Source organism: Squalius cephalus, assembly GCF_949319135.1.
Source record: "Squalius cephalus genome assembly, chromosome: 16".
NCBI classification, from domain to species: Eukaryota; Metazoa; Chordata; class Actinopteri; order Cypriniformes; family Leuciscidae; genus Squalius; species Squalius cephalus.
The window spans coordinates 23,440,426-23,455,978 of NC_137137.1; the positions used below are offsets into that span (position 1 = coordinate 23,440,426).

Below are 15,553 nucleotides of genomic sequence, written 5' to 3' on the forward strand. Positions count from 1 at the left end.
GTTCTAGGCTTCCACACTGTCCCTAAGTTTAAAGGTCAAGGGTCATCCAGTAGCTGCCCTTACAAACAAGCCAAGGACGTCAGTACCATGCATGGCAGAGATGTGGTCATTGATGTAAATGTAAGACCACACATATAGGAATAAAAATAAAATAGTACTTTTATTGACAGTAAAGACATTCACATTGTTACAACATATTTCTATTTCAAATAACTGCTGTTCTTTTGAACTTTCTATTCATCAGAGAATTTCGAAAAAGGTTTTTCCCAAACATTTTAAGCAACTGAATTTCTGAAGGACCATGTGACACTGAAAGACTGAGGTAATGATGCGGATTTTTTTTTTAAATATTAAAATAAAATGATATTACACAATTGTAATGATATTACACAATATTAATGTGTGTGTTGCTGATACATAATATATATATCTATAACATATTATGAATATACAGTATATGTGTCACGTGAGGTTGCAGGAAGGCAGACAAAGATTATGTTTAAGGTTATATTATATTATAAGATTATATTAGATATGACAAATATATGATAGATGTGTGGTTCTATATAAATGTGAGAATTTATAATGATCTTATTTAAAGTGTCATATTCTTTAACGATATGCTCAATTTGTTTGTGAACATTGTTTTCCCATACATCCAGAATGTTCAGGCCCACACAAGGATAATTTTATTAACTGAAGTGGTCTTAAATCACTGTGTGAGATGTTTTCCCCTGGACCGAGAGGTCACTCAGTTCAGGGAGCATTTATCAGAAGGGAGGGGGTGAGAGGTGAGAGAAAGCTAGAGGTTTGTGTCAAGGTCAGAGCAGAGTGCAGGAGAAAAACATATAAAAACACTGGAAGAAGGAAAGTCTCTCAAATAAAGCACTGCTAAAGAGGAGAGAGGTTTTTTAAAGGAGTCTGGGCATTAGACGTGTGGGGCATTACACGGGTCGGTTATTAGCTAGTTAAAGTGATTGGATCCATCTGTAAGAATGAACGTGCACTTCTTGACTCTTCTAGTTCTGTCACTCTCAGCAACCAACGCACAGGCCTTATGGAGGTAAGTGAACACACTCCTCCTCAGTGGAGAAGCACTTCCTTCTTGACAATATTTGCAGTTCCTTTTCTGTATCATACAAGCTTCTGTAAACCAAAATGGATACTTAATAATGCTTTACTAAAACAAAACAGAAGAAAACCATAAAGCCACATTGCAAAAAAAAAAAAATGGCCCAAGGGATAGGGGCTCCCCAAGGGATATCTGGTAAATATATATTTGAAATATATATTTTGAAATTGACAACAAGTAGATAATGTTAATATATTCAGATTTATTCAGACACTATATTAGGTACACCTTGCCATTATTGGGGCTGGGCCCGCTTTTGCCTTCAGAACTGCCTGAATTGAGAGAACCTTGTTATAAAAATGTTATAAAATTTTTTTTCTAGTGTTATAATTAATTTATGAAAACATTATATCTGAATGTTCTTTAAACATTCAAACCTTAGTTTTTTTTTTTTTTTTTTAATGTTTTAAAAATGTTTTTATTGGTTATAAGCACTTTAAGGGAACATTCCATTTGATAATTTTGCAAAAATTATGGGAATGTTAGTTTTTGAATGTTTTTTGAATGTTCTGAAACAAGTTGTAACATTTAAAAAATGTTAGACGAACAAGCATCTAAACATTGCAGAATTAATGTTGTATAAATAAGTGTTTGTGCTAACGTTTTGAGAACATTAGCAATTAAAGACCAGATAACCTTTAACAATCATTCTATTAATGTTACTGGGACTTAACTTTGAGAGAACCTTGCCAGAACATTAGCCAAACTTCTGAGAATGTTCCCTGTTAGCTGGGATGGTGCTATAGGGGATCGTCGTAAAAAAATTCAAAGAAAAAGAAAAACCCTGTCAACTTAATTCAAAGTACATTTTTGTCCATTGTAATATTTAAATACTTTGCTTTGGCTTTAATACAAGCCACTCAGACACTTTATTAGGTACACATTGCTAGTATCGGGGCTGGTCCCGCATTTGCCTTCAGAACTGCTTGAATTCTTCATGCCATAGATTCAACAAGGGACAGAAGGTTCCTCAGAGATTTTAGTCCATATTGACATGATAACATCACACAGTTGCTGCAGATTTGTCGGCTGCACATTCATGATGCAAATCTCCTGTTCCAGCACATCCCAGTGGTGCTCTGTTGGACTGAGATCTGGTGACTGGAGGCCGTTTGAGTTTAGTGAACTCATTGTTATATTCAAGAAACCAGTTTGAGATGATTTAAGCATTGTGACATGGTGCATTATCCTGCTGGAAGTAGGCATCAGAAGATGGTACACTGTGGTCATAACGGGATGGACATGGTCAGCAACAATACTCAGGTTGCCTGTGGCCTTTAAATGATGCTCAATTGGTACTAAGAGGCCCAAAGTGTGCTGAGAAAATATCCCCCACAACATTACTCCACCAGCATCCTTAACTGTTGAAACAAGGCAGATGGATCCACGCTTTCATGTTGTTTATACCAAATTCTGACCCTACCATCTGAATGTTGCAGCAGAAATCAGACCAGGCAACGTTTTTCTAATCTTCTTGTCCAATTTTGGTGAGCCCGAGCTAATTGCAGCCTGGTGTGTTCTTCCGCTGCTATAGCACATCTGCTTCAAGGTTCAACTTGTTGTGTGTTCAGAGATGCTCTTCTCTGACCTCGGTTGTAACAAGTGGTTATCCTCACTGGATATTTTCTCTTTTTCAGACCATTCTCTATAAACCCTAGAGATGGTTGTGCATGAAAATCCCATCAGCTGAAATACTCAGACCAGCCCATCCTGCACCAACAACCATGCCACATTCAAAATCATTTAAATCACCTTTCTTCCCCGTTCTGATGCTCAGTTTGATGCAGCAGAGTGACTTGACCATGTCTACATGCCTAAATGTACTGAGTTGCTGCTATCTGACTGGCTGGTTAGAAATGCTTTAACAAGTAGTTAAACATGCCTAATAAAGTGGCTGGTGACGTTATACAAATGGGCAAAATATATGAGGAAATTTAAAATGTATCAAAAATATATTTATATAAAAAAATATTTTAAAAGCTGTATTCATTTTGAAATATTATGAAATATATATGGACCCTGGACCACAAAACCAGTCACATGGGTCATTTTTTTAAAATTGAGATGTATACATCATCTGAAAGCTGAATGAATAAGATACAAGGCTGAGATACAACTATTTGAAAATCTGGAATCTGAGGGCGCAAAAAAATCGAAACATTGAGAAACTCGCCTTTAAAGTTGTCCATTTATGTTTGCGATTGTGCTGCATTCAATTCAATTCAAAAATAAATCTTTCATATATTTAAGGTAGGACATTTACAAAATATCTTCATGGAACATAATCTTTACTTAATATCCTAATGATTTTTTGCATAAAAGAAAAATCTATAATTTTGACCCATACAATGTGTTGTTGGCTATTGCCACAAATATTCCTATGCTACTTGTGACTGGTTTTGTGATCCAGGGTCAAATACGAATTATATATGAAAAATCTGTCTTTGCCTTATGGGGAGTATCTTTTTTACTTTAATTTAAATGATATAAATGCCCACTTCATCTTAAAATGCACTACTATATGTCCTTTTGTTGCTGTTTTATTAGTTGTAAAAAAAATAAAATAATAATAAATGTAACACAAGACACTTCTCTCTTCACTACTTAGGGTAAAACTGAAGAAAATGCCATCCATACGAGAAACCATCAAGGAGATGGGTGTCACAACAGCTCAAGTGTTTTCTGAGATTATGCCGAAATATGATGAACCATCACCCACTAACGGCACAGCTCCAACACCTCTGATCAACTACTTAGATGTAATGCAGAGTTAAAAATGGAAACGATCCACAATTTTGAGCATGTTCATATTTGTAATTGCATTTGTCTCTTGTATTTCAGACTCAATACTTTGGTGAGATTAGTATTGGTTCACCAGCTCAGATGTTCAATGTTGTGTTTGACACGGGTTCTGCCAACCTCTGGGTTCCCTCACATAGTTGTTCTCCATTATACACAGCCTGCTGTGAGTGATTTGCTAAAAGCAATCATATACATCAAAAATCTTAAAAGTCATTGTATTATCTACATGTACCTGTATGAAAAGCAAAAACCTGCATTTTTTGTCTTCCTTTCTCCATATGTCTCTTAGTCACACACAATAGGTACGATGCTTCAAAATCCCTCACGCATATTTACAACGGCACAGGATTCTCCATCCAGTACGCTTCTGGAAACGTCCGGGGATTTCTGAGCGAGGATGTGGTTGTAGTGAGTAACAAAAAGCCATTCATTATGAATTGGGAATGTTAAAAAATGAGTTTAAAGGGAATATCTTGATGAAAATAGCAAAGGTTCGTGAGATAAGATGAAATATTTTTAGCCATCCAGGTTACCAGAAAGTCAGACACAGCAAAAGATCAACGGTTAACCAAGTCCAGATGCTTGTGCACCAAATTTTAACTGCCATCAAGGCAAAATATTGAGTGACTTTAAAACAAATTGACTGTGATAATACAATCAGTATGGAAAACCAAAACTGTAATTTGCACAATTCTTGACGGAGCTGTTTGACCCTTGACCTCTAACATCTTTAGGTGGGTGGTATCCCAGTGGTGCAGGTTTTTGCAGAGGCCACAGCTCTTCCTGCGATCCCCTTCATCTTTGCCAAGTTTGACGGAGTGTTAGGGATGGGCTATCCAGATGCAGCCATTGATGGAATTACACCTGTGTTTGATCGCATCATGTCTCAACATGTTCTAAAAAAGGATGTGTTCTCTGTGTACTACAGCAGGTGAGCATCATCACTTTGCATAGGGTGAGCAAAGGGGGACAAACACATTTCATGATTAAATGTCTTGTCATTTTTATTGCCACAAGGACCAAGTACATGAAAAATAAGAATAGCCTAATTGTAATATATATTAAATAATAGATCCATTATTGTGTTAAATGTGGAAAACATCAAATAGACTATAAAAAAGGTAGAAAGAAATATTGGGAACACTTTAGAATAAGGTTCATTAGTTAACATTAGTTAATGTATTAACTAACATTAACAATGAGCAATACATTTGTTACTGTATTAGTTAATCTTTGTTAATATTAGTTATATTAACTTATTACAAATTCACAGATTTTTCATCAGCTATTCATTGTTTGTTCATGTTAGTTCACAGTGCATTAACTAATGTTAACAAATCTAACCTTTGATTTTAATAATGTATTAGTAAATGTTGAAATTAACATTAACTAAGATTAACAAATGCTGTAGAAGTAATGTTCATTCTTAGTTCATGTTAACTAAGGTAGTTAACTAATATTAACTAATGAACCTTATTGTAATGTGTTAGCAAAATATTTTATTTGATTCAACAGAATGTATTACACAAAAAAACATGATTAAAAAAAAAATGTAGAGGCTGCATTTGAACCGGTATTTAGATATATTTACAGACTGTTTATTGCAGCTCAGAGTTGGCATGAATGCATTTACACTGCAACAATCGCATAAATAATGCCATGAGATTATGGGTTTTAAATGGGTATTAAATTGGTGGTATTAAATCTGCATTTTTTATACAATGGGAAGTCAATGGTAACCAAAACAGTTTGGTTCAGAATATTCAAAAGAAAGAATGTCATACTGTCACTGTATATTGTAGAGTGTAATCATTTTAATGTATCTAAATAATAGGCTATAGTTGCAAGCCCGTCTGTTACTAGTGCATATCTGTGTATGTATCTATAAGGGACCCAACACACATCCCTGGTGGAGAGCTGGTGCTGGGGGGCACAGACCCGAATTACCACACTGGATCTTTCCATTATATGAAAACCAAAGAGGAAGGCAAGTGGGAGGTCATCATGAAGGGGTAAGAATATTATCATCATCAATTTTAAAGAACAATGATGATTTCTTGCTATGTAGCTCTTTCTGCCATTCTACATCTGCTTTACATCACAGTTTTCACAAATACTCCTGGTTGTAATAGATATCCTATATCAGATTTCCAGTAGCCATCCGTTTTTAATTTTGAACAGAACCTCAAACCATTTCCAGAGAGGTAATCGATCCTTGCCCTGTGTCCTTTAAAGGAATAGCCGACCCAAAAATTCAATCATACACCCAACCTTATGTCGTTTTTAATCCTTGGAACTTGTATAACTTGTGCATTATATTTAAAGCCAATAATAACACATGATAATAGATTTAAGCCTTCCAAAGGCGAGTAAACTACCTAATTGCACAGGTAAATTTGAGGGTAAAATGATTTTTTGGTTAATTCCCACTCTGCAGAGTGTCTGTGGGGGCAGATATGCTGTTTTGCATGGACGGCTGTTCTGCTGTGATTGATACAGGCTCCTCCTACATCACAGGCCCCGCCTCCTCCATTTCCATTCTGATGAAAACAATCGGGGCCGTTGAACTGGCAGAAGGAGGGGTACGTTCTTTCAACCTTTCGGAAATTCCTTAAAAAGCTGTCTTTATTTAAAAGCGTACATATAATCTGTTAATAATAAGAAAATGGGTTTGAGAGATTAAGCCACTAAAAGAGGGAATTATTTTGTCGAACCAAAAATATGAATCCATTGCTTAGCAATAGAAACTACAAAAGCTGAAGAAGCCAAAATTTAAGCCTTGAAAAAAATATTATGAAATCTCAGCAGTAGTGGCAAACCTTCAAACTTCTCTACAGCTATAAAAAAAAGAGAAATGTGTTCTAGTTTTACACAGACAAAGAGCACATTATGCATGATGGACCTTATAAAACATTCAGCAGTGGCAATTGATTCTAAAACTCTGGATCTAACAAACAAATGTTGTGCAGATATATGAAACATGGCATCCCATATACATCTCATATACAAAAGCTCTTATGAAACAGTACTTTTATAGCCAATGCAGGATGATTTGAGCATTAAAACCTGTTTCTTATTGTTCCATTTCCTTTTCCTGTTGCACAACTCCATGGGAACAGCTGCTTTGGTCTATCATGTTGGCTGTGCCTCATAGATTATATCTAAAGAGCAATTGGAATGATTGAAAGTGGCAGGTGTGGCTAATGATATTTAGTGTGTGATTCTTTCCTTTCAAGTGTTAAGTTTAGTGTCATATCAGTTTTGCAAAATGGTGAAGCATGTTGTCTTTGTGTGGTTTTAAAGTCTTCTTTAAAAGTCTTCTCTCTCTCTCTCTCTCTCTCTCTCTCTCTCTCTCTCTCTCTCTCTCTCTCTCTCTCTCTCTCTCTCTCTCTCTCTCTCTCTCTCTCTCTCTCTCTCTCTCTCTCTCGTTCTGTTTACAGTATACCGTGAGCTGTAATTTGGTCAAGTTGCTGCCCACTGTGGCTTTTCATCTTGGTGGTCAGGAATATTCTCTCACAGATGAGGATTACATTCTCTGGGTGAGGACTTTATAAAATATGTATTTATTTCACATTTGGTGGTGCTAATCTTAGAATAAGTGATCAAAGGCTGTCATTTTCTCATGTACACTGATATGATGAGATGCAGACAGTCACATCAGAAGATAAAATAATATTTTATGTTGCTCATTATTTTAACCAATCCAGTGATTTGTTACTTCCTTGGCATTTTTTATTGCATACCAATCACATTTGGCAATGTTGAGTTAGCCCCACCCATGTGCATGCTGTCTCAGGAGACCTCACACAATGTCACCCCAAAACTTTGGTGTTTCAGGACCCTTCAGAAATCAACACATTTATGCAATTTTCAGACATTTCTTTGGTAACTACATTGCTATTATGTCAAATAAGAGATAAATGTATTGTTTTTTGTGTATGAACAAATAGTACCTTATAAATGTATATAATTTTCCTTTAAATGGAAAGATGAGTTTTATTAGCTTGTGTTCAAACCATTAGCCTTACAGAAAGATAGACTGCCAAAGAATTAAGAATGTGAACTGCAAACAATAAATGTTTTGTGATTCATTTTACATTAATTTACAAATAAATACATCATAAATTGTTTTGCAGAGAAGATTATTTTCATAAATTAACTTTTTTTTAAAGATGGGCTTAAATGGTACAGTGCCACAAAACGCATACAAATGATAGCCAACACAAGTTAACCTTGAATGAAAAAAACTTAACATTTCTCAATTCTCGATTCATAATTCGGAAGCGAAGCTGAGTTAAGGCTTGAGATTCCGGGCATGGAGAGGTCCTAGAGGGACCCTACATTCCCCACAGTCCTGAGCCTCTGGGACCGTCCGGCTCTGAGATACCGCCACTTCCTGTCCAGCTTTGACCTGGCAAAACTCGGGACCCAAGCCGAGTTGGGGCTCTGGACTCCGGGCATGGAGGGGTCACCCAGTGGGCCCCCTATGCCGGGAGTATTGAGTCCTAACTCGGCTTTCTTACAGAGATATGGTCCCTTCCTGTGGAACTTTGATCGGGCATAACTCCAGAGTCAAGCTGACCTAAGGCTGCATACTCCCGGTGTGGGGGGCCCACTAGGAGACCCCCCGAAAGTCTGGAGCCCCAACTCGGCTTCCTTCCCGAGATACACCTGATTAAACTTCCACTTTTGACCAGGCATAACTCGAGAGCCAAGCTGACTTAAGACTAGGAGGCCCCCCGAAGCTCAGAGTATGGAGCCCTCGGCTTGGCTCCCGAGATACACCCGGTCAAACTTCCAGCTTGACTCCTGCTACAACAGACCACCGGCCACTAACACCTACCCATCCCACCCAGGGTTCTAATCAAACATTAGTAAAAGGAATTTTTTTAATACTTTCCTGTCACTGAATAAATATATGGATGTTTTACTTCTTTAAAATCAATTCATTTTTATATTTTGTGAATCAATGATGATGTGGGCTTATCTGGAACACATGCAGGCTTAAATGGTGCCAAAATACCAATTAAGCCCATGCCAGACTTCTGACTTCATTCCTAAATTATCTTAATTTTATATTCTAAAATTCATAAATTTTCAAATGAGAGATAAATCTTGCATTTTAACAAATGATTTTTCTTATAAACTATGTCAATATCTATGAAAAAAACCTAGACTTAGATTTTGGTGGGCTTAACTTACCCCTATGCCTTTTGCGGGAAGTCTTAAGCCAGGTTTTGGCCACGATTTGGTCACGAAATGTTAAGAATCCTAAAAGATTCCTCTGATCCTTGGCCAAAATCTGAAGTCCTTGAAAAACTACATATAGTTTGACATGTTGACATGCTTGACATGTTCGAAGATGTCAGAAGATTTGACGTTACAGTGTGACTTTTCCTACGACAACCGTCAAATCAAACACTAATAGGAGCGCAGAAACTGATGAGAACAACAAACCACCACTTGCTCTAAACACATCGTCTTCAGTATATTTTATTTTTGTAGACAAGCAATGATCAAAATTAACACTAGAGATTGTTTTTGTTTGCTAGCCACCATTTCAATCCCGCATGTGATGCAGCTCATAGTCACCGATCATCCCTTTAAAGGACAAGTTCGGTATTTTACACTTAAAGCCCTGTTTTCAGATTGTTTCTGATGAAATAGAACGGTTAAGATTAAAATTTGGACACGTGCTGCTGTCCCGAGAATTTTCGGTTTCTTTCGCTTTCTCCCCCACCTCCACAATTGCTGCATAGGTGCACTTTACAAAGACGTGAAACTCACCGAGTGGTCAGGGGTGTTCACTGATATGCTCACACAAAAATCGCTGCAAAAGATGCTTTCCAACAGGTGTTTTACCATTCGTTGTAAAACTGTGGACCTATTTTTCCAAACGCCTCACACCCGTACATTCTTCCGTTGAGAGCTTGAATAATAGACACTCAAGTTCAGTTTCCGGCGGCGGAGTAATACCGTACCTCACAGCACATCCAATACAAGTCAATGGAGTTGGACAAAAACTACGATAAAACCTGCTGGAAAGCATCTTGTGCAGCGATTTTTGTGTGAGCATACCAGTGAACACCCCTGACCACTCGGTGAGTTTCACGTCTTTGTAAACGAAAGTTTAATGCGTTTTAGGAAGGATTGTTCCAGTGCATCTATGCAGCCATTGAGGAGGTGGGGGGGAAAGCGAAAGAAACCAAAAATTCTCGGGCCAGCAGCATGTGTCCAAATTTTAATCTTAACCGTTCTATTTCATCAGAAACGATCTGAAAACAGGGCTTTAAGTGTAAAATACCAAACTTGTCCTTTAAGGCAAGTAATTTCACTCGGCAGCCATCTTTGAAATGCCTCTCGGGCAGCTATTTCAGTTCAGTCATGCAAAATCATCAAACATCAAATTCATCAAACTTCATGGGAGTGGGCGGAGCTAAAGAGCTATTTTGGCATGTGTTGCTTGTTAGGCTCCCTGATTGATGGAATTTTGTGTTCAGCATAATGCGTAATGTAGTTTTTCACCAGAATTTCCTCAGTTAAACATGATTATTTCAAAAATAAGTTCATGTAATGCTGGCTGATGGCTTCAGCAGAAGAAAATATCATTGATTAACAACCTTGTAGCTCAAAGTAGGGCTGTCTTTAAAGGTTTATAAGTTATCAATTTCCCTATGGAGAAAATGAATGAAGCTTTTACTTCCGGAACCCGACTGTTGTGCTCTATAGCAACCGGAGCTTCTAAAGGCACCTGCAGTAATGCAATGACTTTACTAATCGACTCTTTTATTCCGCCATATTGCATGTTACACTTTCTCCCATTTTTAGTACTATGAGTGCGCCGTCTATATAAACTACACCACGGTCGCATGAATTCAACACCACCACCACTTAACTTTTCTGATCTTTATTTAAAATCTACAAGTTGGAAAGTTTGAGATAGAATAGTTTGCAAAAAGTATAAACGCTTTTTGTGTAAAAGCGCACAAGCTAAGGAGTTGAGTAACCATTACATTCCCAAGTAATAAATTACAGTACTTTATGCCTCACTAGGAATAACAGTCATGGCTACTTTTCTGCAATGGGGCAGTCGCAAATCGCAATGAGATTTGTGTATGACAAATGTGGGCACAGCCTTAAAAATAAAACAGCGTAAAATTATTAAGTACACATTTAATGTAATTATAGGCTAGAGATTAAAGGGTTAATTCACCAAAAATGTTAAATTCTGTCATCATTTACTCACCCTCAAAATTTCTTTCTTTCAACGCAAAAGATGATATTTTGAAGAATGTGGGTAACCAAACATTTGATAGGCCCCAATGACTTCCATAGTAGGAAAAAAAAAGATTTGAGTATTCTGTTCAGACACACGGTTAAATGACTCATCGGGTCCTTTGTTTGCCCTCATGTACTTAAAGGAGGAGTTCACTTTAAAATGAAAATAACCCCATGATTTACTCACCCTCAATCCATCCTAGGTGAATATGACTTTCTTCTTTCAGACGAATACAATTGTAGTTATATTAATAAACACCCTGAGGCTTCCGAGCTTTATAATGGCAGTGAATTGCAACCATCAGTATGAAGCTCAAAAAAGTGCATCCATCCATCATAAACAAACTCCAAACGGCTTAATAAATAATGTTAATAAAGGCCTTCTGAAGCAAAACGATGGGTTTTTGTGTAAGAAAAATGATCAAATTTAAAACTTTATAAAGTAAAATAACTAGATTCCGGCCAAACGAACATACGGATTTCGACTTAAGTGCAACTTTTGCCGAGTTCACACTGCACGAGTAGTCAGGTCACTCTTCTTTTCACACTGCATGAGTCAGCACGACTATCTGGGGCAACATCAGTTGCTGCTGTGTGCACACTGCACGATGGATCGGCGACAGGGGGTTTCACACTGCATGACTTTACAAGAGAAAGAATCGCCGACAACCTCTGTCTTGTCCACAAACTACATTTCACAACCAAACGCACGCGAGAAGTTATAAGGAAATAATGCAAGATCACGAGACTAAAAGCGCGAGATGAAAGAGAAGACAGAAATCCATACATGTTAAGAACAACTTGAGGGTGAGTAAATGATGACAGAATTTTCATTTTTGGGTGAACTATCCCTTTAAGTAGTGCATCTCTTTACCGCATTACTGTGTAAATGTGGTGTTGACTTGTGCAATAATTTTTTTTTAAACTCCCTAACCTCACATGATTGACACCCAAGTAGAGGCCAAGTTAATGTTGTGGTATCTTTCACAATTTCACTAAGATAATGTTTTACTGGGGCACAGCAGAAAAAGAGTCAAGAGATGCCCTACATTTACTTGAGCTTTGACTGAAGTGTTGTTTTCATTGGAAATACTATTGCTGACTCTGTACTACGCTGTCAATCTGGCATTTCATTTAGCACTGAAGTCTGGGATCTATTCCACTAAGTGCAATGACTTTTTTCATTAAATTCAAAATGCCTCATGTTGTATTTGCATGTGGTTTTCCAGATGGCTTCTAGTGCAGCATCTGTTTCGAGATTCATCAATCTATGTTACAGCTATATGAACTCGCATTAGTTTTTCTAATATCTCTTTTTCTTCTTACAGCAGTCAGAGTTCGGGGAGGACATCTGCACTGTGACGTTCAAAGCGTTGGATGTGCCGCCCCCTACTGGTCCCATCTGGATACTGGGTGCAAACTTCATAGCTCGATACTATACAGAGTTTGATCGGGGAAACAATCGCATTGGCTTTGCTCGAGCGGTCTGACAAACTTGGGTTTTCTACTATCCTAAAATCTTATTGCTATCACATGTACACAACACATAGGGTATTTGATCTGTCACATGAATAGCAGGTAGCTAAGTCATAGATTCCCTTGGGAAAAAGTAGTAGACTTTAGCATACTTTTAAAATAAGTACTTATTATGGAAATAATATAATTTAAAAGAATATCCTTAAGTACGAACTGAATGTAATGTTTTGCGGACTTACACTTGCAAGTTCATTTACAATTAAATTAAAATTAATTACAGTTACAATTTTTAATAAATGCAATTGGTTGAACTTAAATGTATTTTGTTGACGCACAAGTATAGGATTTAACTACATATTTATATGTAATTTCATAATTGTCTTTGAAATATGATTAAAGTGTACTGCTGAATATACTGACAAGCATTTATGGTAAACTAAAATTTCTATTGACATTAGTATGTCATGTATTTAATTATATTTGTAATTACGTTTTTTATAATGAAGTTGCATTTATGACATTTAAAATATATCAACTTTAAATGTAATGTCAAATAACAGACTAGTTAAAATCTGAATGAAGTATTTTACATATGCTTTAGTATGTTAATCAACACACCTTGTGATTAATAAAACATAATGATTTAAATTGTACTTCAAGGTAAAACTTTTACATTGACATTATTACAGAGTGCACTTTTTAAGTGTACTTAAAGTGTTTCATGAAATATAGTCATGAAAGTGTACTCTAAGTACACTTAAGTGGCCTTTTATTTTGTTCTTGGTTTTAGGTTTTTACTTTTAAGGTTTGAAGTACACTACAAGTGCACATTCAATACAATTAAGCACACTTCTTTTTCCACAAGGGTTCACAAGGTCAGAGGCCAGGGTTGATATTGCTAAAACTCATTCTAAAGTCTGACTTCAATAGGAATTTATCTTCCCACAATCCACAAGTGAGTTAAGATAGAAGGCTGTTCTTCGATCAGCTTATGTGTTGTCCTTTGTCAGAAGTGTTTTGCAACACCAGAACGGATGGGTTTATAATGGTTTTTTTTTTTTACTCAGACAGAGAAAAAAAATAGGCAATGTTGAATTCTCTTAAGCAACACTTTGTGGGTTTCATTGACCATGACATATGGTTTTAGTTTTAGCTGAATGTGTATTAATAGCTTTGAAAAAAGGAGTAATTTAAAAAGACACACCCTTTGGACTTCTGCACCAAATAAAAGTTATTAAAAAACAATTATAGTTATATAAAATATATTTATAGTTACATAAAACAAATAATCTGTGTATGATTGCTACATGTTAACAAAATATCCAAGCAATCTACTTGCATTCAGATTTTCCATTACTACAATCACCTTGTACAAGACTGTACAATATATTGTTATTGATTTAATGTATAATTATCAAAAGATGCAGTATGAACTGGTTTCACATGTTAATATTAGTGTTCTACAATGTGTGAATAATGTGAACACTCAATAAACCAAAAACAACTGGAGTGTTTTTAGTTGGCAACACTTCTTTCACCTCTCAGAACTTCACAATTCAAAACACACATATGAGGCACATATGAGGCAAACCAAAGGTCAGGATGGATGGAAATAAATGCGTAATATCTCTTAAAATGTTTAGGCCTATCCCTTTTGACCATCCTTATTCTTTGTCCCGTTATGCACTCTGGAAGCTGTTACAAAACCACATGAACAGACTGATGAACAGCCGTGCAACATCTTCATTACTCTGGGGCGTACATCCAAATAAACACCGACTGAAGACATTCCCTGGTTCTTATTTTTTTATGTTTTTGTCTCTCTGTCCCAGTCTGTGGGGTTTAGAAACTTGCTTGTCTTGCAGCGTTTCTATTGAGAAAGGTTGTGAAATGGAATGCGAGATGTGATCTCCTGCTGTTACAGTCACGCTGAAGACGCCTTCCTCAGCAGGAGCTACAGATTTTATCACTATCTTTTTCTCTTTTTCTCTCCCTCCATTCCTGCCACACATTCTTTAGCTGGTTTGAAGTGTTTATCATCACTGCTGTTTAGTTTTGAAAGAGCTATAACAGATGTTCACATCATACTGTATATTTTATTGGATTAAATGTTACATTTAAAAATTGATTTCAAAATGCTGTGGGAATATTGCTTTCATTGGTTATCAATTTCAGTTTTCTCCTCAATGTCACTTTTCATCCTGCTAGTCTTTCATAATATCACTTTACCTAACAAAAGACAGTTATGACATTAAAAGTGACATCATTTTGGCATCCTGTTAGTCTTTCATAATATCACTTTACCTAACAAAAGACAGTTATGACATTAAAAGTGACATCATTTTGGCATCCTGTTAGTCTTTCATAATATCACTTTTACCTTACAAAAGCAGTTACTCAATGACATTATCCTCCAGGTAGTGGAATTTTTGGTGGGAAAACAACAGCACAGTTTAATGAATTCTGGGATGTTTTGTGGTATTAGACTATTTTTATTTTAAAAGTGTGATGAAATAACTCTCTTTCATTGAGCTATACAACCATGTACATTTTGGGGGTAAGTAGGATAGAAAAAAAGAAATCAATTCTTTTAATCCTCGAATTGATCTAAAATGACATTTAACAAACAGTTGTTAAGTTAGTTTGTTTTCATGGACTTTCAGTTGGTTTTCATCAGTCACATGTGTTCTTTGTCTTTGGCAGTCATCTTTCCTAGCAGTCATCAGTTGTTATGGACATTCATCAGATCATCTTACCTGTTGGTTATCTCCTCATCATCACTGTGTTTTAAGTTCCTCCTTTTCCTCTGTTTGTTATCCGGTCATGTGTTGCTCCTGCCTGTTTGCCTGTCTGCCTGTCTATTTG

General features: G+C 36.5%; 1 protein-coding gene across 1 annotated transcript; it reads left to right on the forward strand.

The window, feature by feature from the left end:
- Window positions 1–995: 995 nt before the first annotated feature.
- ren (renin) lies at window positions 996–12,837 on the forward strand (the record flags this gene model as incomplete). Its single annotated transcript, XM_079897804.1, has 9 exons — window positions 996–1,063; window positions 3,741–3,891; window positions 3,974–4,097; window positions 4,224–4,342; window positions 4,669–4,865; window positions 5,824–5,946; window positions 6,372–6,516; window positions 7,375–7,473; window positions 12,541–12,837. The coding sequence occupies 9 exons, from the start codon at window positions 996–998 to the stop codon at window positions 12,700–12,702; spliced, it is 1,188 nt and encodes a 395-aa protein (XP_079753930.1). The 3' UTR covers window positions 12,703–12,837.
- Between the last annotated feature and the right edge of the window lie 2,716 nt (window positions 12,838–15,553).